The 27,567-nt window shown below is 41.9% G+C and overlaps 1 protein-coding gene and 2 pseudogenes across 3 annotated transcripts; 1 reads left to right on the top strand and 2 right to left on the bottom strand.

Moving 5' to 3' along the window:
- Window positions 1–3,053: 3,053 nt before the first annotated feature.
- LOC139423523 (uncharacterized) lies at window positions 3,054–4,862 on the bottom strand (annotated as a pseudogene).
- A 1,264-nt stretch (window positions 4,863–6,126) lies between these two features.
- On the bottom strand, window positions 6,127–27,332 carry LOC139424639 (nicotinate-nucleotide pyrophosphorylase [carboxylating]-like). Of its 3 annotated transcripts, none has more exons than XM_071176662.1 (5): window positions 18,877–19,003; window positions 7,792–8,083; window positions 7,208–7,518; window positions 6,803–6,934; window positions 6,127–6,556 (listed from the first exon to the last, which is right to left on the bottom strand). In XM_071176662.1, exons 2-5 carry the CDS (start codon window positions 8,042–8,044, stop codon window positions 6,341–6,343), a joined length of 912 nt encoding a protein of 303 aa, XP_071032763.1. In that variant the 5' UTR covers window positions 8,045–8,083; window positions 18,877–19,003; the 3' UTR covers window positions 6,127–6,340. The 3 variants fall into 3 exon arrangements, with proteins under 3 accessions (XP_071032763.1, XP_071032765.1, XP_071032766.1); XM_071176664.1 differs by lacking the exon at window positions 18,877–19,003 and adding an exon at window positions 27,220–27,332 and having other exon boundaries at window positions 6,137–6,556; XM_071176665.1 differs by lacking the exon at window positions 18,877–19,003 and adding an exon at window positions 12,840–13,334 and having other exon boundaries at window positions 6,137–6,556.
- Window positions 21,706–23,375, top strand: LOC139423836 (putative nuclease HARBI1; annotated as a pseudogene).
- Window positions 27,333–27,567: the final 235 nt, after the last annotated feature.

Raw genomic sequence — 27,567 nt, forward strand, 5'->3', positions numbered from 1 at the left:
ACAGACATTTTAAAACCTTATTCCTTTTGATGTCTTTTTTAAAAACGGTTTTATTTGCCATTCATGAATGTGCTATTCGTCTTAGACTCTTAAGTATTATTAACAGCTCTACTGATCTGGTTAGAAGCAAGATAAATAAGTAGTGCCATTCTATTTCTGGAAATTCTGCATTTTTCTAGTTCTTTGGTAGCCTTATTGATATCCCAATATGTTTTCTCTTATAGGTTAAGAAGCCTATAGACCATATTATTTTATCAAAGTTGATGTGGCCACCGAATGAAACCACCATGCTACCCAACATTGGCTTGCATAACTTTCTCCTCCGGTTGTATTGATACTAGTGGCAACTTTAATCCTGTCTTTCCACTTTATTTGTATGCTTTTTGTGTCTTTGTTTTGCTTAAAATTGTGTTTTGTTCCCTGTGGGGCTTTTATGCTATACTGGATACCACGTGTTATGACTGGGTGAGATTATTTTTGTAACAGGATCAACTCTTAATCTTGCTCTACATACATTACATGGAGTCAGTCTGTTCATGCCCTCTGTACCAGTATGTGGATGATTGGTTTCACATAAGAATAAGGAGACCATTGAAAAGACCCTAAGCAGTGAACTGACTAAAGTCAGTAAGTGTTTATCCGACATCAAACTGTCTATGCATTTAGGCAAGACAGAATGTATCCTGTTTGGTTCCAAACACAAGTGAGAAACTCTTCCAACTTCTCAGTCAAGTGTAATGGTCTAGCGGTGAAGGAGAAATGCTGCATTACATACTTGGGATGTAATCTGGACCAACACAGGACAGGTGAACTCATGGTTATGAAGGTCATTGGGAAGGTTAACTATTACCAGGAACCTACAGGACAAGGTTCCTGGCAATAGACACCAAGTTCCTGGATACAGAGACTATGAGGACCCTGACAACATCTCTGATTCTCAGTACATCACGCAGACAGGAATAAATATCTCTCTGGGAAGCAGAAGGGCGGAGGGCTGTGTTTCATGATGAATGACTCATGGTGTAATTCTGGGAACATACAGGAACTCAAGACATTTTGTTCACCCGACCTAGAATAGCTCACAATTAAATGGCAACCATATTATCTCCGAAGAGAATTCTCCTCCGTCATCGCCACGCCTTTTACATCCCACCTCAAGCCGAAACCTTGACGGCCCTCAAAGAACTTCACTGGACTTTATGAAAACTGGAAATCACATATCCTGAGGCTGCATTTATTGTAGCTGGGTATTTTAAACAAAGACATTTGAAGACTAGGCTGCCGAAGTTCTATCAACATATTGACTGTCCTACTCGCGCTACTAAGACTCTCGACCATTGCAATTCAAACTTCCGGAATGCTTACAAGGCCCTCCCCCGCCCTCCATTTGGCAAATCTGACCACGACTCCATCTTGCTCCTCCGGTCCTATAGGCAGAAACTCAAACAGGAAGTGCCCGTGCTTCGTACTATTCAATGCTGGTCTGACCAATCAGAATCCACGCTTCAGGATTGTTTTGATCACTAGGACTGGGATATGTTCCAGGTAGCTTGTGAAAATAATCGAGACACATACACGAATGGCACTGCCTATTCCAGATGATATTTAAAATTCCAAATAAAATATTTCATTTTATTTTGAATGCTAAGCCAGACAAAATTAGACGTGCCTATTTATATAATGAATATGAGTTTGGGGGGGTTAAATGATTCAATATTAAATCTTTAAACCTTTCACTAAAAGCTTCACTCATACATAAGTTATACTTAAACCAAAAATGGTTCTCCAGTAGATTATCCTTTGTTCAAAAATTGCCTTTTTGCCTTCATACAGATTACAACTTTCAATTTCCGACTAATTGAAAATGAAAGTTTGTTTAAAGCATTGCCCTTTTTTAAACAAGCCATACAAAGCTGGTTACAATTTCAGTTTTATTTCAGAAATAAATGTATATGTAGCAAAAAAGCTGTAAAAAACTAAGATATTTGTCCCCCGAAGATGGGGGGGTGGTGGAGGGGTTAATAATAAAAAAGTAAAAGAAATTTAAACAAAAATCTGTTACATGTAATTGATTACAGAAAAACTAACTGTAATCTGTTATGTTACCAGCTAAAATATTGTAATCACATTAGAGATACTTTTGAAAAACTAGATGATTACTTCTAGGATTACTTTTAAATTCAGAAAGGATGTTGGCGAGAAGAAAAAACATACTTGACACCTTCTGTTTTCCCAATGACATTAAAATCAGCATTGAATAAGGTGCAAGTTTAAGTTTGTTCTGCCTAAAGGAAGTCTGACCACAAGTCAGCAGAAGCTGTGGACTCCAGTTACATGACTTGACTTGGACTCGAGTCTGACTCGTCACAAATTTGATGACTTGATACTCGACTTGATAGATTCAGGCTCCCGATTTGGGCTCCCGAGTAAGGCACTGCATCTCAGTGCTAGAGGCGTCACTACAGACCCTGGTTTGATTCCAGGCTGTATCACAACTGGTTGTGATTGGGAGTCCAATTGGCCCAACGCTGTTATGGTTGGGCCAGGGTAAGACGTGATTGTAAATAAGAATTTGTTCTTAATTGACTTGCCTAGTTAAATAAATGTTAAATAAAAAATGTAAATAAAAAAAAACTTGAGACTTGACTTGAAGCCTTAAGGTTCAGGACTCAACTTTGATTTAAGACTGATGACTTGAAATTATCTGGCCATGTTTTGCAACATTTTGTCACTTATTTTGTGGCACAGAGTCCATGGATTCCTCTCCACTCAGGCAGAGACAGTAGCCCCAACACTGCCCTTGCAAGAAAAAGTGCAACAGATTGGCTAGTGAAACGCACACTCGGCCCTCTGGATGGACCAGCAAAATGAATCAACACCGGTCAGATGCGCTAGTGAACAGATTGCTGATCTTCTGTTTCGCTATATGTTTGGGTGCAGTGCAAACGTCAACTTGTAGGGAGAGAGAATTGCCATAATAAATAAATCAAATCTGGTGATCGACAATATTAACTGTTTACTACGCAAGCTCACCAATGCTTCCCACAGTTGTGTCAAGTTGGCTGAATGTGTAGCCTGTAATCTGTAAGAGAACAACAAGAGCATGTATTTTTGGCACAACTGCAGACAGATACAGGGACTACTCATAAGCGAGGGGAACCTCAGACATGGCCATAAAGAGCGAGAGGACAGGGCACTGGAGATCTGAGGTTTCAGAGAGGAGAGGAGTGGAGGAGAGGTGTGTGTGTGTTTCTGGAAAAAAAGAAAATATGTACCCATAACACAGCTAAACAAACAATTGGCCCCTGGACGTCACGGACCAGTTGATGGAACATAACTTCACAAACAGTTTCAACACCCTGGTTTTCAAGTGGTTTTAAATTAAATAAATATATTCACCTTTAGTCTCGTAAGAGACCAACAAGAGCATCTGTGAATTCTCCGGTATATGAGTTTCAATTCTGTCAATTCAGAAATCTATGTAACACTAATAATGAATGTTATCCTAAGACTTTAGAAACAAATGACTTTATGAATTGACTGAATTTAAACGGAACTGACGTGTGTGAAAAGAAAGGTACACTGAGGGAGGTCAAAACAACAACCAGACAACTCATCTCTTCTTCCTGTCCTTCCTGTGAGCTTGTCTGTTAAATTGACTCCATCTCTGGAAGGGAAGAGAAAAACAACACATACAAGCTTAACATAATATGACACCATAAAAGGTGAGATTTATGTTAACTAAATACTGCTTGTATAGTGTCGTTAGTGGCATAAATATAGGAACAGTGTGGTAAAGTTGGTAATACTTGCTGTTTACTCATGGAATTTGTATTTCAGATCAAAAGATGAATATGACAGGCAAATATTTTAGACGGCAAACTGTTTTAGGATATTTTCTAACCCAGAAACAACAGCTATAAATTTGCCTAATGTTAGTACTTTGATCTGAAATACCAGAAATACTGTAAAAATGACCTACTTTACTTCAGTCGCAACACTTATGACACTACCTGTGATGTAAAAAATAAATAAAAATGTACCATTGAACTTGGCTTAGAAAAGCAATACATGATCCATTTTAACCTTGACTTCTGCTTTTCTTTGCTAAGGCAGCCTCTTCAGTGTTGGCACCAGGCTCATGGTAAAGAGGGTCTCTTCATCCTCCTTCCTGTGAGCATCAGGTTGGGCTGCATCCCTCTCGACGGCTTGGAGGAGAGCCTCTGCTGAAATGAGTTGAGTGGATCTGGGGGCTGGTGCCTCCTCCGACGCCTGGTGTGACGTTGTTCCTCTTCGTTTGTCTCCACTGCCACATCCTGTTCAACGAGGTCCTCGGTGGTCACTTCTGTGAGGTTCATAATAATCTCAGGTGGTCCTAGATCCAGAGGTGCTTCCTCCATTTCATCATCTTCCATGGCTGCACCGGTGGAGGTCATACTTGTGGATGATGTCGACGTTGTAGAGGGTCTTGATGCACTGGTGGCGACAACACTTGTGGATGACGTAATAGAGGGTCTGGCTGTAAAATTGCCACTCGTTGCCCTAGGCACAATAAATGGATCCAGAAAAGAAAGAATGTAGCAGAAGCGCCAAGGCTGCTGGCCTGAAGCTGCTGACCCAGACCTCTTCTTCTCTTTCTCTGCCCTTCTCTCTCTCTGATACCTGTCCCTGAGTCCTCTCCACTTCCTCCTACAGTCTTCTTCTACGTAGACATGAACATGATAAGCCATACCATCACCTAGCATAACTATAGTTATTAGATAGCTATCATGAACATGTCACCTACTGTACACACAGACACACACACACGGTTATCTGACCAAATTATCAGGGGTACAGTAGTATCTACCATTTATATTACTATGTATCTGACATACACACACACTCCTTCAAACATGATTATTTGGTAAAGTTATCAGGGGTAGTAAACTAGCATAATTTACATGACTATTTCTTTCACACACACACACCTCATTGGCTAGGTTAGCAAGCTAGCTAATGTTAACTAGCCACATCTAGCACAAGCTCACTACTAAACTGACAATCCTACTATCGTGGACTCTTGTCTCCAAGCAGTATTTTTTGTGTTTATGTCCCTGTAGCTGTCAGCAGTTGTGTCAAAAAGACACGGTTTTGAGGATACTGCAAAAATTATTCTCTACTCCATGTGTCCAACCGCATGCGACCATCTGCAAAAGATACCTGCATCAGTATAGTTGCCTATCTGCGCAAAATTTTATGCAGCAGTGATGCAATGACACAGTCGGTGTGTTCGAACCGTTAGCCCGTGGCAACGCAGATGCTCGTTGGCGCGCGCAAGCAGTGTGGGTGCAATAATTGAATAATTTAGATTTCTACATTTATTTTTCAACGCTCCGCTAGTCAGTCCATTTTTATTTGTGACGCTGAACGCGATGCAAGTCCTACCTCTCCCATCTCCTCATTGGTGTATAAAAGCATATAACTGAAAGATGAACTGAGGTCAGTTGGTAATACACCTTATTATGAAAGTTAGATGTCAATTGCCATATAAAGTGCAAAGCAGAAAAAGAAGCCTGAAAGGAGAAATGACTAGAAACGATTCGGTTGACCGTTGTGGATTAATTGTCAGAGTAGAGGACCTTGTGCATTTCAGGTAAAATAACAACCCAATACATATTAATTAGCAACAGCAAGCTAGCTAGCTGGGACACATTAGCTAGCTACCTAAATTGCCACCAAAGTTGAATGCTTTTCGACCTGTCCCCAAATTAATATAATTGGTTCTGTGTTTGTTTTGATATTTCAACCTGCTTGTTGTGATCACGCTTGGTGTGGGGGGACAAAATCATTTTGCTCACGATGGAGCATGCAGACGCGGTTTGGGCATGGCATTATTAGGCCTATATAATGTAAATTCAAAGATGGCCATTTTATGCATGTTTAACTTAAGTGTTTTGAATACTGATAACTGGTTTATTCATTTAACAGGTGATGGCACTTTTAGTGGAAGAAGTGCAGTGTGTTTTAATCCATATGAAGGTTTAATAGTATAGGGACTTAATATAGGGATCATAAAGATTTGGGATTCTAAAGTATATTCCATATAATAGATAATGATCACTTTGGGACAAAAGAAACTGAGGGAACAGTCTTACTTCACAGTTTTAATAATGATTTCTAAATTAGTTGTACGCATCATAGAAATTATACAGTCACCATCTCTGAATGTCAGTTTTAAATCTCATGTAACATTCCTCGATTTTTTTTCTTCTCTTGATCATCTCCAGGATCAAAAGTGAGGAAATTGACCATTGCTTTTTATTTTCACTTTATTAACAAAAATCCTGAATTGCCACAGTTACTGTGATTGGAAAATTATTGGAAAGGCAACAGGCTTTTGAACCTTGAGGGAGAAGTCTACCACGGGGCAGCCCTGGGTTATGCAGCCCAGAGAGATGATGTCCACATGGGGGGAGAGATACTGGGGCAGGGAGTCTGGGGTCACCCCTCCACTGGCCTCGATTAGCACAGACGGGAACGCCTCCTTCAGAATCTGGGCTGCCGCATGGAGTTCCTGAGAGAGGAAAGGACAGAAGAGAAATAGAGGCCGGGAGGGACGAGGGCGGGAAGAGACCGTGTAGGAAAGAAGAGATTGAATGAAATGCACAGCACTGACATACAGGAGGAAGAAGAATATTACTTCATTGATAGTACATGAATGTCCAACGGAAATATGTCTTCTGCTTTATCGCAAGCCCTCCAGTACGTCTCTACCTCTTCTACATTTACTTCCCTGATGTCTTTGGGACGTCCTTCTCACCTGTGGCTTAAAGTTGTCCAGCATGACGATGTCGGCTCCTGCCGTGGCCGCCTCACTGCCCTCCTCCCGGCTGCCGCACTCCACCTCGATCTTACTGCTGAAGCCACACACCGAGCGGGCGTCCTTCACCGCCTGGAAGACCCACAGGTAGGTATTACATCAAATCAGTTCTCTATCAGAATGCCAAAATTAATCTCTATTCAAAATGCACAGAGGGGAAAACTTTAGCTCTCATATTAGAAAAATGCCAGATCTAAATGGTACATCTTGGAATATGAAAGACTTACATGTATTCTTGCACTCTGATTTTCATGCATTTGTAAAAGGATTACAGAGGAATCGACAACCACATCCTAGTATAGGTTGATGTCAAATGTACAGTTTGAGACATCCACCCCTGCCTACCTGTGTGATGCTCCCTGATGCCCATATATGATTGTCTTTCAGCATCACCATCCCACTCAGGTCCTGTCTGTGCATGGACACACCGCCCACCAGCATGGCATACTTCTCCACCAGCCGGAACCCAGGGGTGGTTTTACGCGTGCCAGCCACATGGCCATGCCAGCCTGCCTCCCTGGCGATGCTCTGTAGCTGGGAGCAGCGGGTGGCTATCCCCGAGGCCCGGGCCAGGCAGTTGAGGGCCGGTCTCTCCCCGAGGAGGATACACCTTGCTGGGCCTCTGACCACAGCAGTCTGGGCCACTGCATCCGGACCTGGTGGAGGTGAGGTCAAAGTAGAGTTTACCTAAAATTACAAACATCATGTGAGTGAACTGTATTTAATGGTTAGATTGTAATCAGTTGGAATCTATTCCAATGGAATTTGGTGAATGCCAAACTCAAAGCTTGTTTCCCCAATACCTTCTCCAAATGAATTTGGCAGTGTGATCAGAGTTGAGGTGTATTGTCATCACGTTTGTGAGGCATCTGTGTATTCTCGAAAACCTCCCGCATGTTTTTTGACCAGGCTCATAGTTGGTCTCTTACCCAGCTGTGCTCCCTCTTTGTGTGCCCATTCCACAGTGCAGCTGAGCTCAGTGAAGACCGCAGTGAAGAAAGGCCTGCCCGCCAGCACGCTGCACGGCGTTTTGCACAACAACCTGGCCTCGACCTCATGTGATCCCACACACAGCCCTGCAGGGTCAAAGTTTGGTGTGTCCTCTGCCAGCCACTCCCGTGCCAGCCGGGTCAGTGTGTGGGGAGGGAGCGTGTTTGACAGGTCATACTGAGGAGTCGTCATCTTGAGGGGCGAGGTAAAATGTGACGCCGGAAAGTTGTTCTGTTAAGAATGGAGAAAGGGGTTAGTTCCAGTGCTTTAAATCCGGCTATCCACTGATGATAGTTAACAGTGTGTAGTTTATTTGTACCCTACAAAATATCTGGTATGAATGAATCCCTGCACTCAATGTGCTTTGCAACAGTGTCCGTCTTCAAGTTAAGATTCACCACAAACAATGAACGCCGGTGTAGAGGGGGGAAAAAAATTGACTGTTGTGGGAGCCTCAATGGGGGCTGGTGTGTTAAATGCCAGAGCCGATTTCTGATCCCAGTCTGTGTGGTGATTTAACTCGAGACCCTGGTACAAGTTACGAGTGCAGATTGCAAAGAACGCTCTGTAAGCCACACCCCAGAGGGTGGAGCTAGGCATGTTGTTTGTGCACTTGGACACATTTTAGTAAGGGGATATCATACGGAGATATAATCTCATTTTACAATGGGTATGCGGTGGTTCTGTGTAGTTATGCTAATATATCTGAGTCAAGTACATTGCAGTCAATTTTATCTATGACCTAATAAGTATGTTGAAAAAGCCATCACTAACCCCTCTTTTCTATTTCTCCATCTCCCGGCTGAGGGCACCCTGGCCTACACCTGGATGGGTCTTGAAGTGTTTTAAATCTGGCTATCCACTATAGCCTAGCTATGGATATTGTCTGAGCCTGCTGGTCACATATGACCGTGATTTAATACTGACCAGAAAACAGACTGTTGCTCTATCCTTATTTCTTTTTATGGTATCCATTTTTGGTATCCATTTTTATGGTATCCATTGTTAGTAATTACTATCTTGTCTCGCTACAACTCCCATACGGGCTCGGGAGAGGCGAAGGTCGAAAGCCATGTGTTCTCCGAAACACAACCCAACCAAGCTGCTTCTTAACACAGCGCACATCCAACCACACCAATGTGTCGGAGGAAACACCGTGCACCTGGCGACCGTGCACTGCGCCCGGCCCGCCACAGGAGTCGCTGGTGCGCGATGAGACAAGGATATCCCTACCGGCCAAACCCTCCTTAACCCGGACGACGCTAGGCCAATTGTGCGTCGCCCCACGGACCTCCCGGTCGCGGCCTGGGCACGAACCCAGAGTCTCTGGTGGCACAGCTAGCGCTGTGCCCTAGACCACTGCGCCACCCAGGAGGCCTGCTCTATCCTTAATACACAATCATCCTAGTTGGATCAATAAATTATTACTACTAGGGTTGAGGTCAATTCCATTGAAAAGCAATGCAGAATCATTTGAACCTTGCCTATCGTAACCTTTGTGCGCTTGTGTGATGGATGGATCAATGTTTATAATTAATAAATTGCCAATAATTGAATGACACAATTCAGCCCAGTGGATCTTTATATTCTACAGATTCTGAACAGTCATGTAACAATTGGAAGTGTTTTTGTTGCCACGTAGGCCTAGTATTTGGTCTTTGTTGGGGTTAACCAAGGGGACTAATTCCTTAGGTGCTGGTAGTTGAAGATGCATTAGCTCCCAGCTGATGAGGCAGTGAGTGAGAGACTTTGGACAGTGGACACATGTACGCCCTGTGTTCAACACAACTTGTCAATAAAATAAATACTTAAAGTATAAAAGATACTACAAGTCAACTGTGATTCCACGGTCTAGCATCTGTGCAGTCCCACGTGGCTCACTTGGTAGAGCATGGCACTTGCAACGGCAGGGTTGTGGGTCTGATTCTCACAGGGGACCCGTATGAAAATGTATGCACTCACTAATGTAAGTTGTTCACTTGTCCATTTTGAGATGCCGTAGCCAGTATACCCTTCCTCAGAATCTAAAAAAAATAATCTAAAATAACTCAAGAAAATCGGTTATAAATTCAGGCAAAAAAAGTCCAAACTAGTCATCTATCGTTGAATGACAAAGACTCATTGAATAATCCCTATTGTTGACCTATCACCGATAAAGGGGCGTAGACAAACACACACAAACTCTTCCGAACTGTTTCGGCTGGGAGGTATGTGGACGCCTCAAGGCACATCTCTGATATAAAGAGATCTCAAACTTCAGTAAACTATTAGTCACACTTCCAGTTTAATTAAGTCTTTATTTTACTTGCTCTACAACAGAGAACAAAATGTCCAAATCAGACTGTACAAAACATACAATGAATTCACAATGGCAGTCTTTTTTTTGTTGTGAAAAGTACAAAGTGTGTCTATGACAAGGGTCAATTACAATAATGTGAATTTAATATCAGGTCTCTTGTGAACGAGCTAAATTTATTCAGGAGGAATGGTGGTCACTAGATAATCCAAAGAATTCAGGTAAACAGCGCCCCCCTTAGGCAGAACAGTTTCTATTGAGAAGTGTCTGGGACTTGTTTCCCTGTTTGCTACTCAAAGATATTTGACTTATTAAGTCATAGACAAAATTAACTGCAAAACACATGGTCTGAAATATATTAGATGAACTACACAGAACCATTAAAATGAGAGGCCTATCTCAGTAATAAAATGTGTCCCAGTTCACAAGCAACATGCCTAGCTCTGCCCACTGGAGCGTTGCACTCTTTGCAATGGCAGTGTTCGATTAAGGATTAAGCTGAACCGAGGTGCACCGGTCTATGGCCTGTGAGGTGAACGGGGAAAAGTAGTGAAGGAGGAGTGCTCTTCTCAAATCTAACTGTAATCTGCGCTGCTCCGGTCATGTTGTCAACAAGGCTGTATGGTCTATCGTTCAGAAATATACATTGCTTTTCCATAAAAGGCAGATGAAGCATTTTTATCAAAGCAATCACTTTTGCAGGTGAAAACACAGAATCCTACTCATTACAGGGCTGCCAACTTTTGAAGAAAGTTTGGAGTGAGATTTGCTATTTGAATTTCATTGCCACCTGGCACAACCCCTAGATTGGGGACTGGGGGTCTTCCCCCATGAAAATTGTACTGTTTTAAATCTAATTTCCTGCAATTCTACGTATTTTGACATGGTTTAGGCCTATGACCAGTTTTTTTTCCTTTCTTTCTTTCTTTTCTTTCTTTCAGACTAAATAAAGTAAAAAGATCAAATTTCCAGACACTCTAACCAAATTATTGTTATATTCATTGTCATCCCTGTAGAATCAAATTGACAGTTTTTGGTTCACAATCTGTTTGACAAAATCATTTTCATAGTTACAAACAGTGTGGATTAAATCGATTTTAGTACATGCTGTCAAAAGCCTGCATTCTGCAATAATAGGGACAGGAGCAACTAATTTGTGGACAACATTGTACATAAAACAGCACTGCCATGCAGGTCTTTTTTCAGTTTTATAAACTCAGCAGACTATGTTCTCTCTCTCTCTCTCTATTCATCGCCACTCTAATCTCGAGGGGCGTGTCTTTAAAACATGCATCCAATCCCCTTGATCCCTAACATAATTTGAACCGCTAGATATGGTTCACAGTGCTGTGGCAAGACAAGACAATGATAGAGGTTCCGCTCGTGATGTTAAATTGCAGGCGCAGATGCTCTGATTTCAAGACGATTTGGAGCACAGTTGAACAGTTAACGCGCGGACTATACAATGGACTAATTAGACAAATGAATGCAGTACTTTTCAATGCGTGACATCGAGGTGTGCTGTGAGAGAAGAGGGTCAAATGCGTGGTCTCACGGTCAAATGCGTGAAAATTGGCAGCTGTCATGACCACACGTACATTTTGAGCCAAACTCGCCGTTGACCAGAGCGGGTCACTTGACTCACGCCCGGGAGGCAGCCCTGTTCCAAAACGAATGCAATCACTTTTCACCCACCCACCTGATCGCACAGCCAAAGTCAAAATTGGCTATAAAAACTAAAAGTCGTTTTTTGGTATTAATTTGAGGTTAGGCATACGATTAGCAGTGTGGGTTGGGTTAAGGTTAGGTTTAAAATCAGATTAAGAAAATACATTGTAGGAATAAAATGCGTTTATGACTTTGTGGCTGTGTTAACTAGTGACAACCCTTTGCAATCAATAGTAACGGAGCGTTTTTATAGGCACTAATTCTGTAATGGCTCGTTCGCCTAATGCCGCGTTCACGTGTAAGAGTCGGAACTAGGAAACTCGTAACGTCCGACTTCATAAGTGGTTGGCGCTGCACGCGTAAAAAAACTCCTTTCCGGTTTTTAGGACAACAAGCTGGCAAGCTACATGGGCGCGTTCCCTCTGCCCAGGCGTTGCTTACGCATGCCATATCTTACAAGGGCTGGATAAGTATTTTATGTATCAGCGAACCACATATCTTATTGCAATTTGTCAGTCGATGACGCTGTACGTTTAGTTGTTCCCCTTGCTCTGCAAGGGCCGCGGCTTTTGTGGAGCGATGGGTAACGATGTTTCGGGATGGCTATTGTCTATGTGTGCAGAGGGTCCCTGGTTCGAGCCCAGGTATGGGCGAGGAGAGGGACGGAAGCAAAACTTTTACATACGCAACCATTGGTTGGTGCATGTAACGTCTGGGAACAAGACCTAGCTATTGCCACGATTAAGACAACTGGGGGAAAACGAGCCCCGACTGGGAATTCTTTTGAACTGTAATTCCAACTCCGAATTACAATTCGGAAACACGGACATCTTTCTAGAGCTCCGATTTTACAACCTGAAGATAACTGATGTCATGAGTTGACCTCTTTTTTTTCGAGTTCCAAGTTGTCTTGGGCATATGTCACCACACCGGTCCCAGAACGCCATCATTGGTCGACATTTTCTAATCAAGCATGCTATATTTATTTTTTAATTGTCTTCTCTTATCTTCCGAAATCCTCACCTGCCTCCTCAGAGCCGATTGAACTGTCACCGGGTATTCGTTGGTACTCTTGATGATGTGGATATCTCTGCACTCAATGTGCTTTTTCGACGCGTTGTGTTTTTTAACAGTGTCCTTCTTCAAGTGAGGATTCCCCACCACAAACGAAGAAAGCTTGCCTGCAAGTTGTGGTTCGGCCCTACAATATTTGCAAAACATAACATTTCCTTCAAAATGCAACCACGGGAAAGCTTTCTCCCACTGTGCGTTGTATTTGTATTGTTTCCCACCGGCGGTGGTTGGCGAAGCGGGGGCAACGCCAGTGTTAAGGCTGCTGCTGGCCGAAACTTCATCTTGTGTTGCTGGTGGCTCAGCAAAATCAATACCGACAAGATCACTGACAGACTCGGACCCGGCCTCCCCTGGATCCTGTTGACATTGTCGCCTAAAATTCAATTGGATGCTCTTCATTCTCCTTTACAGTAGCGAGCCAAAACGGGCGCACTCAAGGTACTCTTCTCAAAGGCTCGCGGTTCCAGACTGTAACTAGGTTATGATTGGCGCGTTCAGCTAAACAAGCTTGAACTCGGCTACGATTGGCTCGTTGAGCTGCGCGTTGAATAGTCCTGCTTACTTCCTTGTTCAAGGCCCGTAATGATTTTTAATGGAGTTCAAGCTTAAATCACAGATAGAACAATGAGACAGATATCTTACCGGATGTATCAATATGAAGCATCCGCTTTGCGTTTCCACTCACTACGAGATGGATTTTTGCCGAAATTATGCAAACTTTCTCATCGATTAAACATTTGATCTCAATATAGTTCGGTTCACAAAACTAAAATCAGTTACTAACAGAGTGGACTAAGTTTTGTAGACTTTACCCTTTGCCAAAGTAAATATTTTTTTTGTGCGTTGTTTAGGAGTGCAAAGGAGAATTGAGTTAGTGCACACGCGCACTTCAGAGTAGGTGTTCCCTTACGGAAATATGCAAATATGTGCTTGAAGGCGCCAATACTTAGCTTTTCTGCCCACAATGGCTCAATTGTTCCCATTTGAAACGACAGGCTGTGGTCTCTTGGTTTAGTTATAAAAAATAAATAAACCTTTGCTTATTAACAAATTCATGAAAACGTTGTCCTTTAAGATATGTACAATTATTCCTATATTATATTTTCTCCTACCTGATTGCGTTTTTTTTCCATCTTCAAAAACCTTCATAAAAGGCATTGGTTAAAGGTAAATTAAGAAATGTTAAATAATATTTGGATTAACTGACCCCATTTTCAAGAATTTGATTATAAAAGCCGAAAGCCCATTCAAAAGCAGTACAGGATTTCAAAAACAGTACAGGAATTGAACCCGGGAGTAGGCGGGACATACATGATATAAAACAAACAGCAGGTATAAACCGCAACTCGTACATGTGCTCATATTTGACTTTTGCAGTTCGCACACATTTAGTTGAATATGCGAGTAAAATGGTCGCACTGTAGAGCCCTGCAAATGTTAAAATATGAAATGTTAAGCATTTGCATAATGGATAACCAGTGGCAATAAGAACATGGAAAAGTCTAATGGTGCATTCAAGTGTTAGTGGAAACTACGAAACTCAGAAATTTCCGACTTGCAAACCGTTTGAACGCGGCACCTGTATAACTACACGTGTCTGAAGGATGCACTGTGGTCCTCCCGCAACCTGCTGGTAACGAAACGAGTAGGGACCACCCCCCAGGAAGTGGCCATGGTAGCCACGGAAGCCCTGGGGTAGTAAAGAAGAAAGGGGGCCTCGACCCCAGGCGAGGCGTCACCCAAAACACCCAAGGTCCCGGCGGCCCAGGCCTGACAGCGCTGCGCCTAGGGCGATGCGCCTAGGGGAGGGGTCTCCTCTGGGCCCCGAAGGACAGGACGGTGATTGAGTCGGAAGAGCAGGAGGAGACGAGCTTGATAAGGACTCACCCCGTTCCTGTACAAAGGAGCGAAGACAGCTTTTTTGTCTTAAATGTTTTATTTTTGTTAAATAATTTGTTCACATTTTAAATGGCTTTTAAAGATTGGATGTTTTACAAGAAAAAATAATTTGATTCATGGTTGTTTCTATTGGTTTTAACAACATGTACTTTTTAACAAACGTAAATGTAATATTCTGTGTTTTATTATTTTATGTCGTTTATATGTGTGTAAAATGTTGTACAAAAAAATATGACCTGTATAAATACAACCAGTTGGCAAGTCGGAAATGTCAGTTTCCAAGTTCCGACTAATACGTGTATGTTAAAGGTTAAGATACTTTTAGCTCTCAAATTTTAGGCAGCATTCTGCCTTCTCCCCACAGTTCTCAGCCATTAGCGTCACCCATGACTGCCTCGTGAACTACAATCCTGACGCTGTGATTTAATGTTTAGAAACGTTAATAATCATAGCTTGCGAGAAAGAATCATAAAAAATAAAAAAATACTTACTGTAGCAGTTTTGCATAGATCAATACAGCTATGGGGTGCCTTCATCCAACAAAACTACACTTTCCAAGTTATGCTTACACACAGGCGTTCGCAGTGGTGTAAAGTACTTAAGTAAAAAATACTTTAAAGTACTACTTAAGTAGTTTTCTTCTGCACTTTACTATTTATATTTTTGACAACTTGTACTTTACTACATTCCTAAAGAAAATAATGTACTTTTTACTCCATACATTTTCATTTTGAATGCTTAGCAGGACAGGAAAATGGTCCAATTTACGCACTTATCAAGAGAACATCCCTGGTCATCCTGACTGTCTCTGATCTGACAGACTCACTAAACACAAATGCTTTGTTTGTAAATTATATCTGTAAATGAAGCCATGGTTTACAGGCAACATCCGCACTGAGCTAAAGGGTAGAGCTGCCGCTTTCAAGGAACGGAACTCTAACCTGGAAGCTTATAAGAAATCCTGCTATGCCCTCCGACAAACCATCAAACAGGCAAAGAATCAATACAATACTAAGATCGAATCGTACTACACCGGTTCCGGCGCTTGTCGGATGTGGCAGGGCTTGCAAACTATTACAGACAACAAAGGGAATAACAGAAAAGAGCTGCCCAGTGACACAAGCCTACCAGATGAGCTAAATTACTTTGTGTACTCCGAGCATGCGCTGACCAACTGGCAAATGTCTTCACCGACATTTCCGACCTCTCCCTGTCTGAGTCAAATACCAACATGTTTCAAGCAGACCACCATAGTCCCTGTGGCCAAGAACACTAAGGTAACCTGCCTAAATGACTACCGACCCATAGCACTCACGTCTGTAGCCATGAAGTGGTTTGAGAGACTGGTCATGGCTCACATAAACACCATTATCCCAGACCCACTCCAATTTGCATAACTATTGCACTCCACACTACCCTTTCCCACCTGGGCAAAAGGAACACCCATGTTAGAATGCTATTCATTGACTACAGCTCAGCGTTCAACACCATAGTGCCCTCAAAGCTCATCACTAAGCTAAGGACTCTGGGACTAAACACCTCCCTCTGCAACTGGATCGTGGAATTCCTGACGGGCCGCCCCCCAGGTGGTAAGGGTAGGTAACAACACATCCGTCACACTGATCCTCAACACGGGGGCCCCTCAGGGGTGTGTGCTCAGTCCCCTCCTGTTTACTCATGACTGCACGGCCAGGCACGACGCCAACACCATCATTAAGTTTGCCGATGACACAACCTGATCACCAACAACAACGAGACAGCCTATAGGGAGGAGGTCAGAGACCTGGCTGTGTGGTGCCAGGACAACAACCTCTCCCTCAATGTGATCAAGACAAAGGAGATGATTGTGGACTACAGGAAAAGGAGGACCGAGCAGGCCCCCATTCTCATCGACGGGGCAGTAGTGGACCAGGTTGAGATCTTCCTTGGTGTCCACATCACCAACAAACTAACATGGTCCAAGCACACCAAGACAGTCGTGAAGAGGGCACGACAAAACCTATTCCCCCTCAGGAGACTGAAAAGATTTGGCATGGGTCCTCAGATCCTCAAAAGGTTCTACAGCTGCACCATCGAGAGCATCCTGACTCATTGCATCACTGCCTGGTATGGCAACTGCTCGGTCTCCGACCGCAAGGCACTACAAAGGGTAGTGTATACGGCCCAGTACATCACTGGGGCCAAGCTCCCTGCCATCCAGGACCTCTATACCAGGCGGTGTCAGGAAGGCCCTAAAAATTGTCAAAGACTCCAGCCACCCTAGTCATAGACTGTTCTCTCTGCTACCGCATGGCAAGCGTTATCGGAGCGCCAAGTCTAGGTCCAAGAGGCTTCTAAACAGCTTCTACCCCCAAGCCATAAGACTCCTGAACATCTAATCAAATGGCTACCCAGAATATTTGCATTGCCCCCCCACTCTGTTATTATCTATGCATAGTCACTTTAATAACTACCTACATGTACATATTGCCTCGACTAACCACACATTGATTCTGTACCGGTACCCCCTGTATTTTACTGCTGCTCTTTAATTATTTAGCTTTATTTCTTATTATTTTAGGTATAAAATATATATATTAAACTGCATTGTTGGTTAGGGCTTGTAAGTAAGCATTTCACTAAGTTCTACACCTGTTGTATTCGGCGCTTGTGACAAATAACATTTGAGTGGAGTGTGCCCCTGGCTATCAGTAAATAAATAAAACAAATTGTGCTGTTTGCTTAATATAAGGAATATGCAATGATTTATACTTTTGATACTTAAGTATATTTGAAAACCAAATACTTTTACTCAAGTAGTATTTTTCACTTTTTCTTGAGTAATTTTTACTCAACTTTTAAGTACAAGAATTGAGTACTTTTTCCACTACTGGGTGTTCGGAGCATGCTAGATAGATACATTAGGTGGTCGCCTCGTCTTCAGTCTGTTTTACGTAAACAAGCGCTGTAACATTGAGATATGGCCATGTGGGAAAACTAACCCTATCAAGGTGTGTATCAATTTAACCTTTTGTTTTTTGAAAATTCTTTCTTTTTTTTCTGATATGAAAGATAATGTCCTTATGCTTCCAAAACCGTACCGAATGCGATGCATGTTAAAGTTTCAGACCGAGCGTCTGGGATCTTAATCCCCCCCCCACCCACAGAAGACGCCTTCGTCCAATGACTTATGTGTAACCTATGGAACTGAGAGTCATGATCAAAAGGGCTAGGTTACTCTGAACCACAGCTGTTTGCATCCTATTGTACCTGTTGCATCAAAAGCCTGTGTGCATCCTCAAATGGCACCTATGATGTGCTAATCAACTAAGACTATTTTAGAGACTTGCAAAAATGCATTTTTTTATACAAAAAGAGTCTGTTGTAAAGTCATTTTGGGTGCAAAGATGATCCATTGTAATAACATTTGGTCCACAGAAATGGTTGTGTATAACAGTGGTTCTCAAACCTTTTGGAGTTACTGTATCTCCAATCACATTTTCTATCAGCTCCTATCAAATATCCAAATGAAATTATTAATATGGATATACAATAGGCTACAGAGGAATGTTTATTTACCACCAAAATAACTAACAAAAGTAACAATGTTCCTCTTTTCTTTGACTTTGATTTATTGATTGTTTAGGACATTCAAAGCCGACAGCACCACCAGAAAAGTGGAATTTGCTCCTTTGCTCATGTTGTAATGTTTACAAGCTAAGCAAAGAATGTGAAAATCAGTCACATTGAGTTATAGCTTTGAAAAAAGTATTTAGTCTTCTTGTTTTTTTTTTACCCAGACAATCTGAGCAACGTAAAAGTTCTGAGAGACATTTCAAGTTTGGGAAAAAAACATTTCAAGTCAAACAAAAATAATTATAATACAAAAAGTAATGTTAATTTACTGATTTATATATATTTTTTAAATTCTGTTAGAATAATTTTCAAAGATCTTCACTGACATGTCAATTTAATTTCAGAGTCCCTCTTATTGGCCCCAAAGCCTTAAAAGTTGCAATCTTACTTCTGGAACTATAAGTCATTCTAAAGCACAGCAGATGTCACTTTCTTAAATGCAAAGTGGTGGCTTGGTTTCGGACATACTCACCTGAGTGTAGTATATGCAGTTTTCTTACAAGAAGTGAAAGAGATGTGGGGCTGCCTTAAACCTACAACTTATAACACTGCACAATGCAAACAGAGATCGTTTATGATGTCAGACAACTCTTGCGCAGCACTGCGCAGACGGGATGCTCTCGAACACATCCCGTAGCATCACTAGAGATGGAAGAGCAAGCAAAACATCTCACTCACTCCTTTTTTCCCCCTGTTTCATATGCGGTATAGTCAATTAACTAGCTGAGCAGACCAGACCATCTTGTCACTCCACCACCATTGTAAAAAATATTTTGGAAGCTATATACATTTATTTATTTATTTATTTATTTATTATCTCCATTTGTTTTGCCATGTTTATTCTATTACAGATACCTTAATGCATACTTTTAAATTATATTTTCTGAGTTACATACATGTAATTTTGTCCTTGAACTATTTAATTAAAATACTGTAGAATTAAATTAATTCCTATGAAGGACTGCTTCTTCTGAGGAGTGCCAATATGGCTAACCGGTGCTTTCAAAGCCTCTCTCTCATTGTCCAATGCATAACAACAGCAAGCCAGGGTTTATATACAGACCCAACTGCTAATGCCACGTTCAAAACAACTGGACACTCAGAAATCTCAGACTTCCAACTTCAGTGTGTTCAAGACAACTGGGAACTTGCGGGGAAAAAAACTAGCAATGACTGGGAAAAATAATTTTGAACAGTCATTCAACTCGGAATTCCAACTCGAGAACTCTGGACTCTTTCTAGAGCTTCGACTTTCTGACCTGGGGCCTGTTGCACAAAAGTAGAATTAAGACATCCGGGATAAATGACTCAGCTGAGCTCAATGAAGCCAAAACATGTGCGTCCAGGCTTAATTGGTTGCACAAAGACCAAGCCAGGATGAGCAGACACGGATTCATTAAGCCAGGTGAAACCAATCCTGGATAGGTGCGCGCTCACGGCTCACTCAAATAGACCCCGCCACAGATCACAGATTAACTGATTTACCATGGCAACTAGAGCCGCGTACTTTTCCCCGTCGGAAGCACAAATCCTCATGGAGGCATACGAGGAGGTAAAAGATATAATTAAGAAGAAAGGCAACACCGCCACAGTGATAAAGCAAAGAGAAAAAGCGTGGCAAAGTATTGCAGACCGCCTGAATGCGTAAGTAGTGCACAATTACACACTCACCGCTCCGCTGAAACATCACAATTACAATTCAAATATTTAATTCACATCTCCAAAAATGCAGTTGTACTGTAATTATGAAACGGTTAATTTTTTTTATTGAAATGCACTGCAGATATGAGTGAAATTGTGTAAAGTAACTCCATCACACTGTATAAAGCTATGATAACATTTTTGATATTTTTACTGAAAACAAGACAAAAATACCAAGTAATTTTTTGCAGTGTGACTCCATTAAGTGTGTGTGTGTGTGTGTGTGTGTGTGTGTAGATTAAACATGAACGGGCCAAAACGGACATGGCAGCAGGTCAAAATCAAATACAAGAACATTCTGCAGAATGGTATGGTCCCTGACTAATATTTAACAAAGCACAAGCATATATTGTACCCAGAAGGTGCCTGCTCACACATTGTCTGTACTGTTTTAGCAGTGAAAAAGAATACCCACAGACAAGGCACGGGTGGTGGGTCACCAAAGGCTGACCTTACCCCAGCAGAGGACATGGCCTTGGAGCTAAATAAAGGCAGGCCCGTCTTAGAGGGGATCCCTGGGGGGAAAGAGACGAGCATAGGTTCCTCCCAAGATGCCACCCGCTTCATTCAAGGTATGTCCTTCCATCTCTACATGGGATACAACCACATTCATATTGAATCAATTTGGACTGTCTGACTTTGGTTTACCTATTGCCTTGCAGTGTCTGGCAGCACTGTGTTCCTGTTAGAGCCACCAGCACAAGCACCAGACGATGCTGATCCAGTGAGTACTCCATCAAAGGCATACTGTAGGCCTGGCATGTCTTGTCTACTAGCTTCAATATGAATCCGATTAAATGTGATAGGGTGAAGGCCCCAGTGCAGCAGCAACAGCACATGATGGAGACGATGATGAGGAGGAGACCATCTCTCTGGATTCCAGAAGGCATGAGGTATCATGTTAAGACTGTGAAAGTACTATTTACTCTACAATGGTGAGGAGTCCTCATCAAAATCAAAAAATCTAATTTCTTTTACAGGACCCAGATGCTATACAGTGGGAAAACCAGCCTGGCAACATAGTGCGTATTAATAAAAGGACACCACATCCTGCCAAATTCCAGCTGCGCTAATTGTATTGTGTTCACAGAGCTCACAAGCTATCAGAAAGTTGTATGGCAACCACCTCCGGTGCCAAATAGAACTGGCAGACATAGACATTCAGTACAAGAAGAAAAAGATGGAAAATCTTGCACTGGAGTTCGAAATAAAAAAGAGGACAATTAGGAAACTGGACCTTGAAATAAAAAAACTTGAGAGGGAGGTGAGATATGCCTTCAATGTACACTGTATGCTAACTGTAACACAAATGTATTAATCATTATTTTTCTTTCCTCCCCCAGCTCCAAGAAGATGACACAGCTCAAAATAAAAATTAGGTATATTCTCGTAAAGTCAAGTGAGCCATGACATATGAGCTCTTATTGTGAGCACACAGGACGGTGGCATCTTTCTAAGGTTTTTTTTATTTTCCCAGCAATCAGTACAACCAAGTCATCGTTATAAGGCATCGCCCTCTTTTGCCCACCCCCCCCAGCACCAGGTGTGGCCACTAGCCTATATGAAGGCCCAAAATTGTGTGTTCCTTTCTGCTCTGACAATGGCATGCCCATTCGTGCGAGATGTGGTGGATGAAGAAGCACTTGTGCTGAGGAGAGCCTTCAGGTGAGAAAGGGTCTTCAGGGACCGGTTGGACCCACTGGCCTTCCCTGATGACCATCTATATGAAAGATACAGGTTTTCTGCAGATGGCATCAGGTATCTATGCAGACTACTGGGTCCCAGGATTAAGCACCGCACTGCACGGAGCCATGCACTGAGTGTGGAGCAAATGGTTTGTGTGGCCTTGCGCTTTTTTGCTAGTGGAGCCTTCCTGTACTCAGTGGGGGATGCAGAACAGCTGAACAAGGCCACAATTTGCCGCACAATAAGGAGTGTGTGTCTGGCTATCAAAGCATTAGCAGATGTCTTCATCTCCTTCCCTGGCCACAGAAGACTCTGTGACATCAAAGAGGAGTTCTATAGGATTGCAGGTAAGAGGATCTACAAATTACAGGACAACTGTTAACACATAGTAGGATACTCATTACTTTGTGTGACAGGTTTCCCCAATGTCATTGGTGCAGTGGACTGCACACACATAAGGATAAAAGCCCCCTCAGGTGCCCATGAGGCCGATTTTGTGAATAGGAAATCCTTTCACAGCATTAATGTTCAGGTGAACATAACTTTTTGATATTGTCCATTGACGAACACTCTGCATTGCCAGTGATGTGCATTGATTGGTGTAATATTCCTCATCTTATGATTTCAGATGGTCTGCAATGCTGACTGTGTGATCAGCAATGTTGTGGCAAAATGGCCTGGCTCAGTCCATGACTCCAGAATCTTTCGGGCCTCTGAAATCTATCAGTGCCTATCACAAGGTAAGCCACACAACCCCTATTTATAACCATCATGGCTGTGTCAAGAATATCACTGTGTTTATGAGGTAGTAATGATGAGATTTTGTGTTGACAGGTGAATTCTCTGGTGTGTTGCTGGGAGACAGGGGGTATGGCTGCCAGCCTTTTCTCCTGACACCTTTCACAGACCCCCAGGAAGCACAGCAGGCCTACAACCATGCCCATGCCAGGACCAGGGCCAGAGTTGAAATGACCTTTGGCCTCCTGAAGGCACGCTTTCACTGCCTTCACAAATTAAGGGTCAGCCCTGTTAGGGCATGTGATATTACTGTGGCTTGTGCTGTCCTTCACAATGTGGCCTGCCTGAGGAAGGAGAGGGCCCCCAGAGTGCCACCAGCCATGGACTGGGACAATCCGGCAATCTTCCCTGATGACGACAGTGGTCGGCTGCTGAGGGACCAATATGTGTTGAATTATTTTAGTTAGTATGTGTGCTTTCAATTTTGGTTAAATATGTCCTGCGGTGGCAGAGGAATTTGGTTTTTTTTGGGTTCGTTTTTTGACGAATTTGGCCTCTTATGATGTTTGTGCGGTATACTGTGTGTAATACAAGGCTGCAGGGAGGCTACTGCATCCATTCATTTGTCTGTTCAGTTGATGTGTATGGATTTGTCCTGCATTTATTTTAGTGTGCAGACATGCAGGGTGTGTTATACACATTCAAAGGTCTGTATATGTATCATTTTGTATAATATGCTTAGATTCTGTGCTTTCCATCTTGTAGAGTCACTGTGACTTCAGTTTTGAAAGGAGCTGATGGTTTACCTGCTTTGTTTTGTCCTTATTCAATAAAGGAACATAATGTTACACATTGTGTTTTTATATTCATATGGAATGTGTATTTGTTTATATGACAGAGTACTAGGGCCACACTGAAGAAAAAGGATAAAGTCATAAATTTATGAGGCTGGTTCTCTCTGCAGAAAAGCTACATATTGTTTTTACAGTTTTGATACTTATGACAATGTGATACTTAATATTCTGGCACATCAGCATGTCTTTGTTTATGAAACCATACTGAAGTACAATTTCACGAAATGCCCCACATCTGTCATTTTAACAACTGTCCTCCTTTAAAACAACTGGTTACAATATTATGACTTGTGTTTTTTCCCCCTCTGTGGCCCTAATATTCTAGCATTTTATATATAGCCTTATAGTCTATGGGAAACTGTAAATTATCTAATGATAGCAACATCATCTAAAAATCATTTTTTATCCAAAATCATTGAAATTAATGATCACAAACGTTTAAATAACAGTGGGTCTAGTTATATGTGATAACAATGTATAGTGAGCAGTGAAATAACTATTGGTTTCCATTTGTGGTGACTGCTGACTGACATTAGGGATGAGATTAAATAGATCCTGGAATTTAGCCTGGTCTGGAGCAGGCTAGCTCCACAGAATAAATCTCCATGGTAATTTATACCATAACATATCCTCCTGCCCCCTATCCATCTTTAGTGCAACCGGATTACGGATCAATTGAGCCAGGATCACCAAGATATCCTGGCTTAATCCCTTATCCTAGTTTTGTGCAACAGGCCCCTGAAGATCACTGACGTCATGATTTCACCTTGTATTTTTCGGAGTTCCCAGTTGTCTTGAACGCACCATAATGCATTGGTCTACCACAGTATGAGTCATAATACCCATAAAACCTAGTGGTCAAACACGGAAATGGTTACAATCGTTTTCCCACCATCCATTCATAAATAAAGATGACATAACCTTGCCCATACAGCAAACAATGTTTTCCCGCAGAAAACACATTCTTGACTCGAGAGGATGAATCAGTCCATCTCTGAAACCTCAAAAATCCAGACTAAAATAATCCAGCTAGCTAGGGTAGCTACAAATCAAGTAGTACTTGAAGTAGGCTACCCACCCCTCACCCACAGACACAAACAAACATAATCAAGAACGCCTAGCCATAGCTTCCCCAAGTTTGCTACCAAGCTAGACTGTTGGTTTATAAAAGCCAAAGAAAGAAACTTGTTTTTATGAATTTCTCATGCATTTAAATGGCTATGCAAATAGACTGCTATTAGCCATCTAGCCAGGCTAATGTTGCTAACTAACTAACTAACTAACTAACCATGAGCTACCTATCTAGATAACAGGCATTTTCAATTAAAAACTTGCCCAAGACAATTCACAGAATTGTCAGTTTAAACAACTTTAGCTAATTTATGAATTACAAAATTTAGTTAACATTACACAGTTAATCCAGAGATTCTTACCTTTGCCTCGATCCTGCAGTCTCATCCAGGTCATCATGGCCCTGGTGAGATGTGAAGCTTGAGACAGACAATTGTGGTTCTGTATGATAGTGTCATGAACAGATAATTGTGACCATGTGAATGCATGTACCACTCCCAATGAATAAATACTGTGCCTTTGAAGATGTGTCTCTTGTTCTGAAACTATGACACACGCAAGGACATCTAAACAAAGTCAATTCTGGATGTCAATAGATTTTTAGATTCAGTCTCATCAATGACAACATTCTAGAACTGAATTATCACTCACCTAAGTCTGGTATCTGGGGCAATCTGATTAATGGTTATACAGTGCATTCGGAAAATATTCAGACCCCTTGATTTTTTTTCTCCACATTTTGTTACGTTACAGCCTTATTCTAAAATTGATTAAGTCTTTTTTTCCTCTCATCAGTCTACACACAATACCCCATAATGACAAAGCAAAAACAGGTTTTGGGAAATTTCTGCAAAAGTATATATAAAAAAACTTCTATCACATTTACATAAGTATTCAGACCCTTTACTCAGTAATTTGTTGAAATACCTTTGGCAGCGATTACTGTCTCGAGCCTTCTTGGATTTGATACTACAAGCTTGGCACACCTGTATTTGGGGAGTTTCTCCCATTCTTCTCTGCAAATCCTCTCAAGCTCTGTCAGGTTGGCTTGTGAGAGTCGCTGCACAGCTATTTTCAGGTCTCTCCAGAGCTGTTTGATCGGATTCAAGTCTGGGCTCTGGCTAGGCCACTCAAGGACATTGAGACTTGTCCCAAAGCCACTCCTGCGCTGTCTTGGCCGTGTGTTTGTTGGAAGGTGAACCGTCGACCCAGTCTGAGGTCCTGAACGCTCTTGAAGCAGGTTTTCATGAAGGATCTCTCTGTATTTTGTTCCGTTCATCTTTCCCTCGTTCCTGACTGGTCTCCCAGTCCCTGCCTCTGAAAAACATCCCCACAGCATGATGCTGCCAACACCATGCACTTGGCATTTAGGCCAAAGAGTTCAATCTTGGTTTCATCAGACCAGAGAATCTTGTTTCTCATGGTCTGAGAGTTTTTAGGTGCCTTTTGGCAAACTCCAAGCGAGCTGTCATGTGCCTTTTACTGAGGAGTGGCTTCAGTCTAGCCACTCTACTATAAAGGTGTGATTGGTGGAGTGCTGCAGAGATGGTTGTCCTTCTGAAAGGTTCTCCCATCTCCACAGAGTAACTCTGGAGCTCTGTCAGAGTGACCATCAGGTTCTTGGTCAGCCCTTCTCTCCCGATTGCTCAGTTTGGCTGGGCAGCCAGCTCTAGAAAGAGTCTTGGTGGTTCCACACTTCTTCCATTTAAGAATGATGGAGGCCACTTTGTTCTTGGGGACCTTCAATGCTGCAGCAATTTGTTGGTACCCTTCCCCAGATCTGTGCCTTGACACAATCCTGTCTTGTAGCTCTACTGACAAACCTCATGGCTTGGTTTTTGTTTTGACATGCACTGTGGGACCTTACAGGTGCAGGTGCAGGTACAGGTGTGTACCTTTCCAATTAATTGAATTTACCACAGGTGGACTCCAATCAATTTGTAGAAACATTTCAAGGATGATCAATGGAAACAGGATGCACCTGAGATACATTTTGAGTCTCTTAGCAAAGTGTCTGAATATTTATGTAAATAAGGTATTTCTGTTTATGATAAAAAACAATGTGCACAAATTTCTAGAAACCTGTTTTCGCTTTGTCATTATGGGGTATTGTGTGTTGATTGATGAGGAAAAACATTAATTTAATCATTTTTAGAATAAGGCTGTAATGTAACAAAATGTGTAAAAAGTCAAGGGGTCTGAATACTTTCCAAATGCACTATATAATTGATTAAGTAGCTCTTTCCGTGTGGAATGTTGACAGCAGTATAAAACATATTCTATTGCTAAGATGCTCAAACTTAACTCACCGACACAGGATAAACTGTATCCCTCATGGACCTGACCAAACCGGTAAGTTGTTCCTCACTCTGGCTGGCTGTACTTCTCCACATGGCCAGGTTTATAGTGGTTTTCTCCCCTTTTAATGCTCTATGATTATCCTTGAAAAATGCCATAAGTTCTGAAATAGACATCAAAGTCGAGATACTGTACAAATCATTATCTAGGTAAAATAATACAATAATATGTTCTGATCTACTGCTCTGCTAACTAGCTAGATAAAGTGTAGTCAGTGGCTAACTAAGACAGAGAAAGAGGATGGAAGAAGTGCAACACTTTATTAAATTAATTTAAATACAGCACATGTATTCATCATGGATTGGGTACAAGTCTCTCTGATTGCGCTTGCTGAGGTCTTCTCTGTTGTGAATTAGCATTTTGAATTTGTGAGAGTATATTGACGCAAATATATTGATAAAACTCACCTTGAGTTAAACGGTTATCAAAACGTCACAGCAAGGTACGAGTACACCAAACACACACACCGTTTTAAAGTGTTTGCAAAATTCATGATGGGGAAAAATGTATGAACCCATTTCCATGTTTTACCGCTAGGTTTTATGGGTATTATGACCAGTCCACTGTGGCGGACTATTGGGCAAAACAGACAGGTTTAGCTTAGATTGTTGACAACATGTAAACTATATTTTGTCTCCAATGTTTATTGAAAACATAAATAGATTTGCACAATGAGCACTTGTCTCTCAAATACATTGTTCAATAGTTAGCTAGTACATTTTTAGTCACATTAGGATAGACATTGCATCAGTCAA

Source organism: Oncorhynchus clarkii, chromosome 13 (assembly GCF_045791955.1).
Source record: "Oncorhynchus clarkii lewisi isolate Uvic-CL-2024 chromosome 13, UVic_Ocla_1.0, whole genome shotgun sequence".
NCBI lineage: Eukaryota > Metazoa > Chordata > Actinopteri > Salmoniformes > Salmonidae > Oncorhynchus > Oncorhynchus clarkii.

What these genes read in the sequence shown, in the direction of transcription:
- LOC139424639 (XM_071176665.1), bottom strand. Translation starts at nt 13,289, where the DNA reads ATGAAGAGCATCCAATTGAATTTTAGGCGACAATGTCAACAGGATCCA. An exon ending in AATCGGCTCTGAGGAGGCAG is followed by an intron (nt 8,084 to 12,839) that starts GTGAGGATTTCG and finishes CATTCTTAACAG; the next exon opens with AACAACTTTCCGGCGTCACA. An exon ending in CAAAGAGGGAGCACAGCTGG is followed by an intron (nt 7,519 to 7,791) that starts GTAAGAGACCAA and finishes CACCTCCACCAG; the next exon opens with GTCCGGATGCAGTGGCCCAG.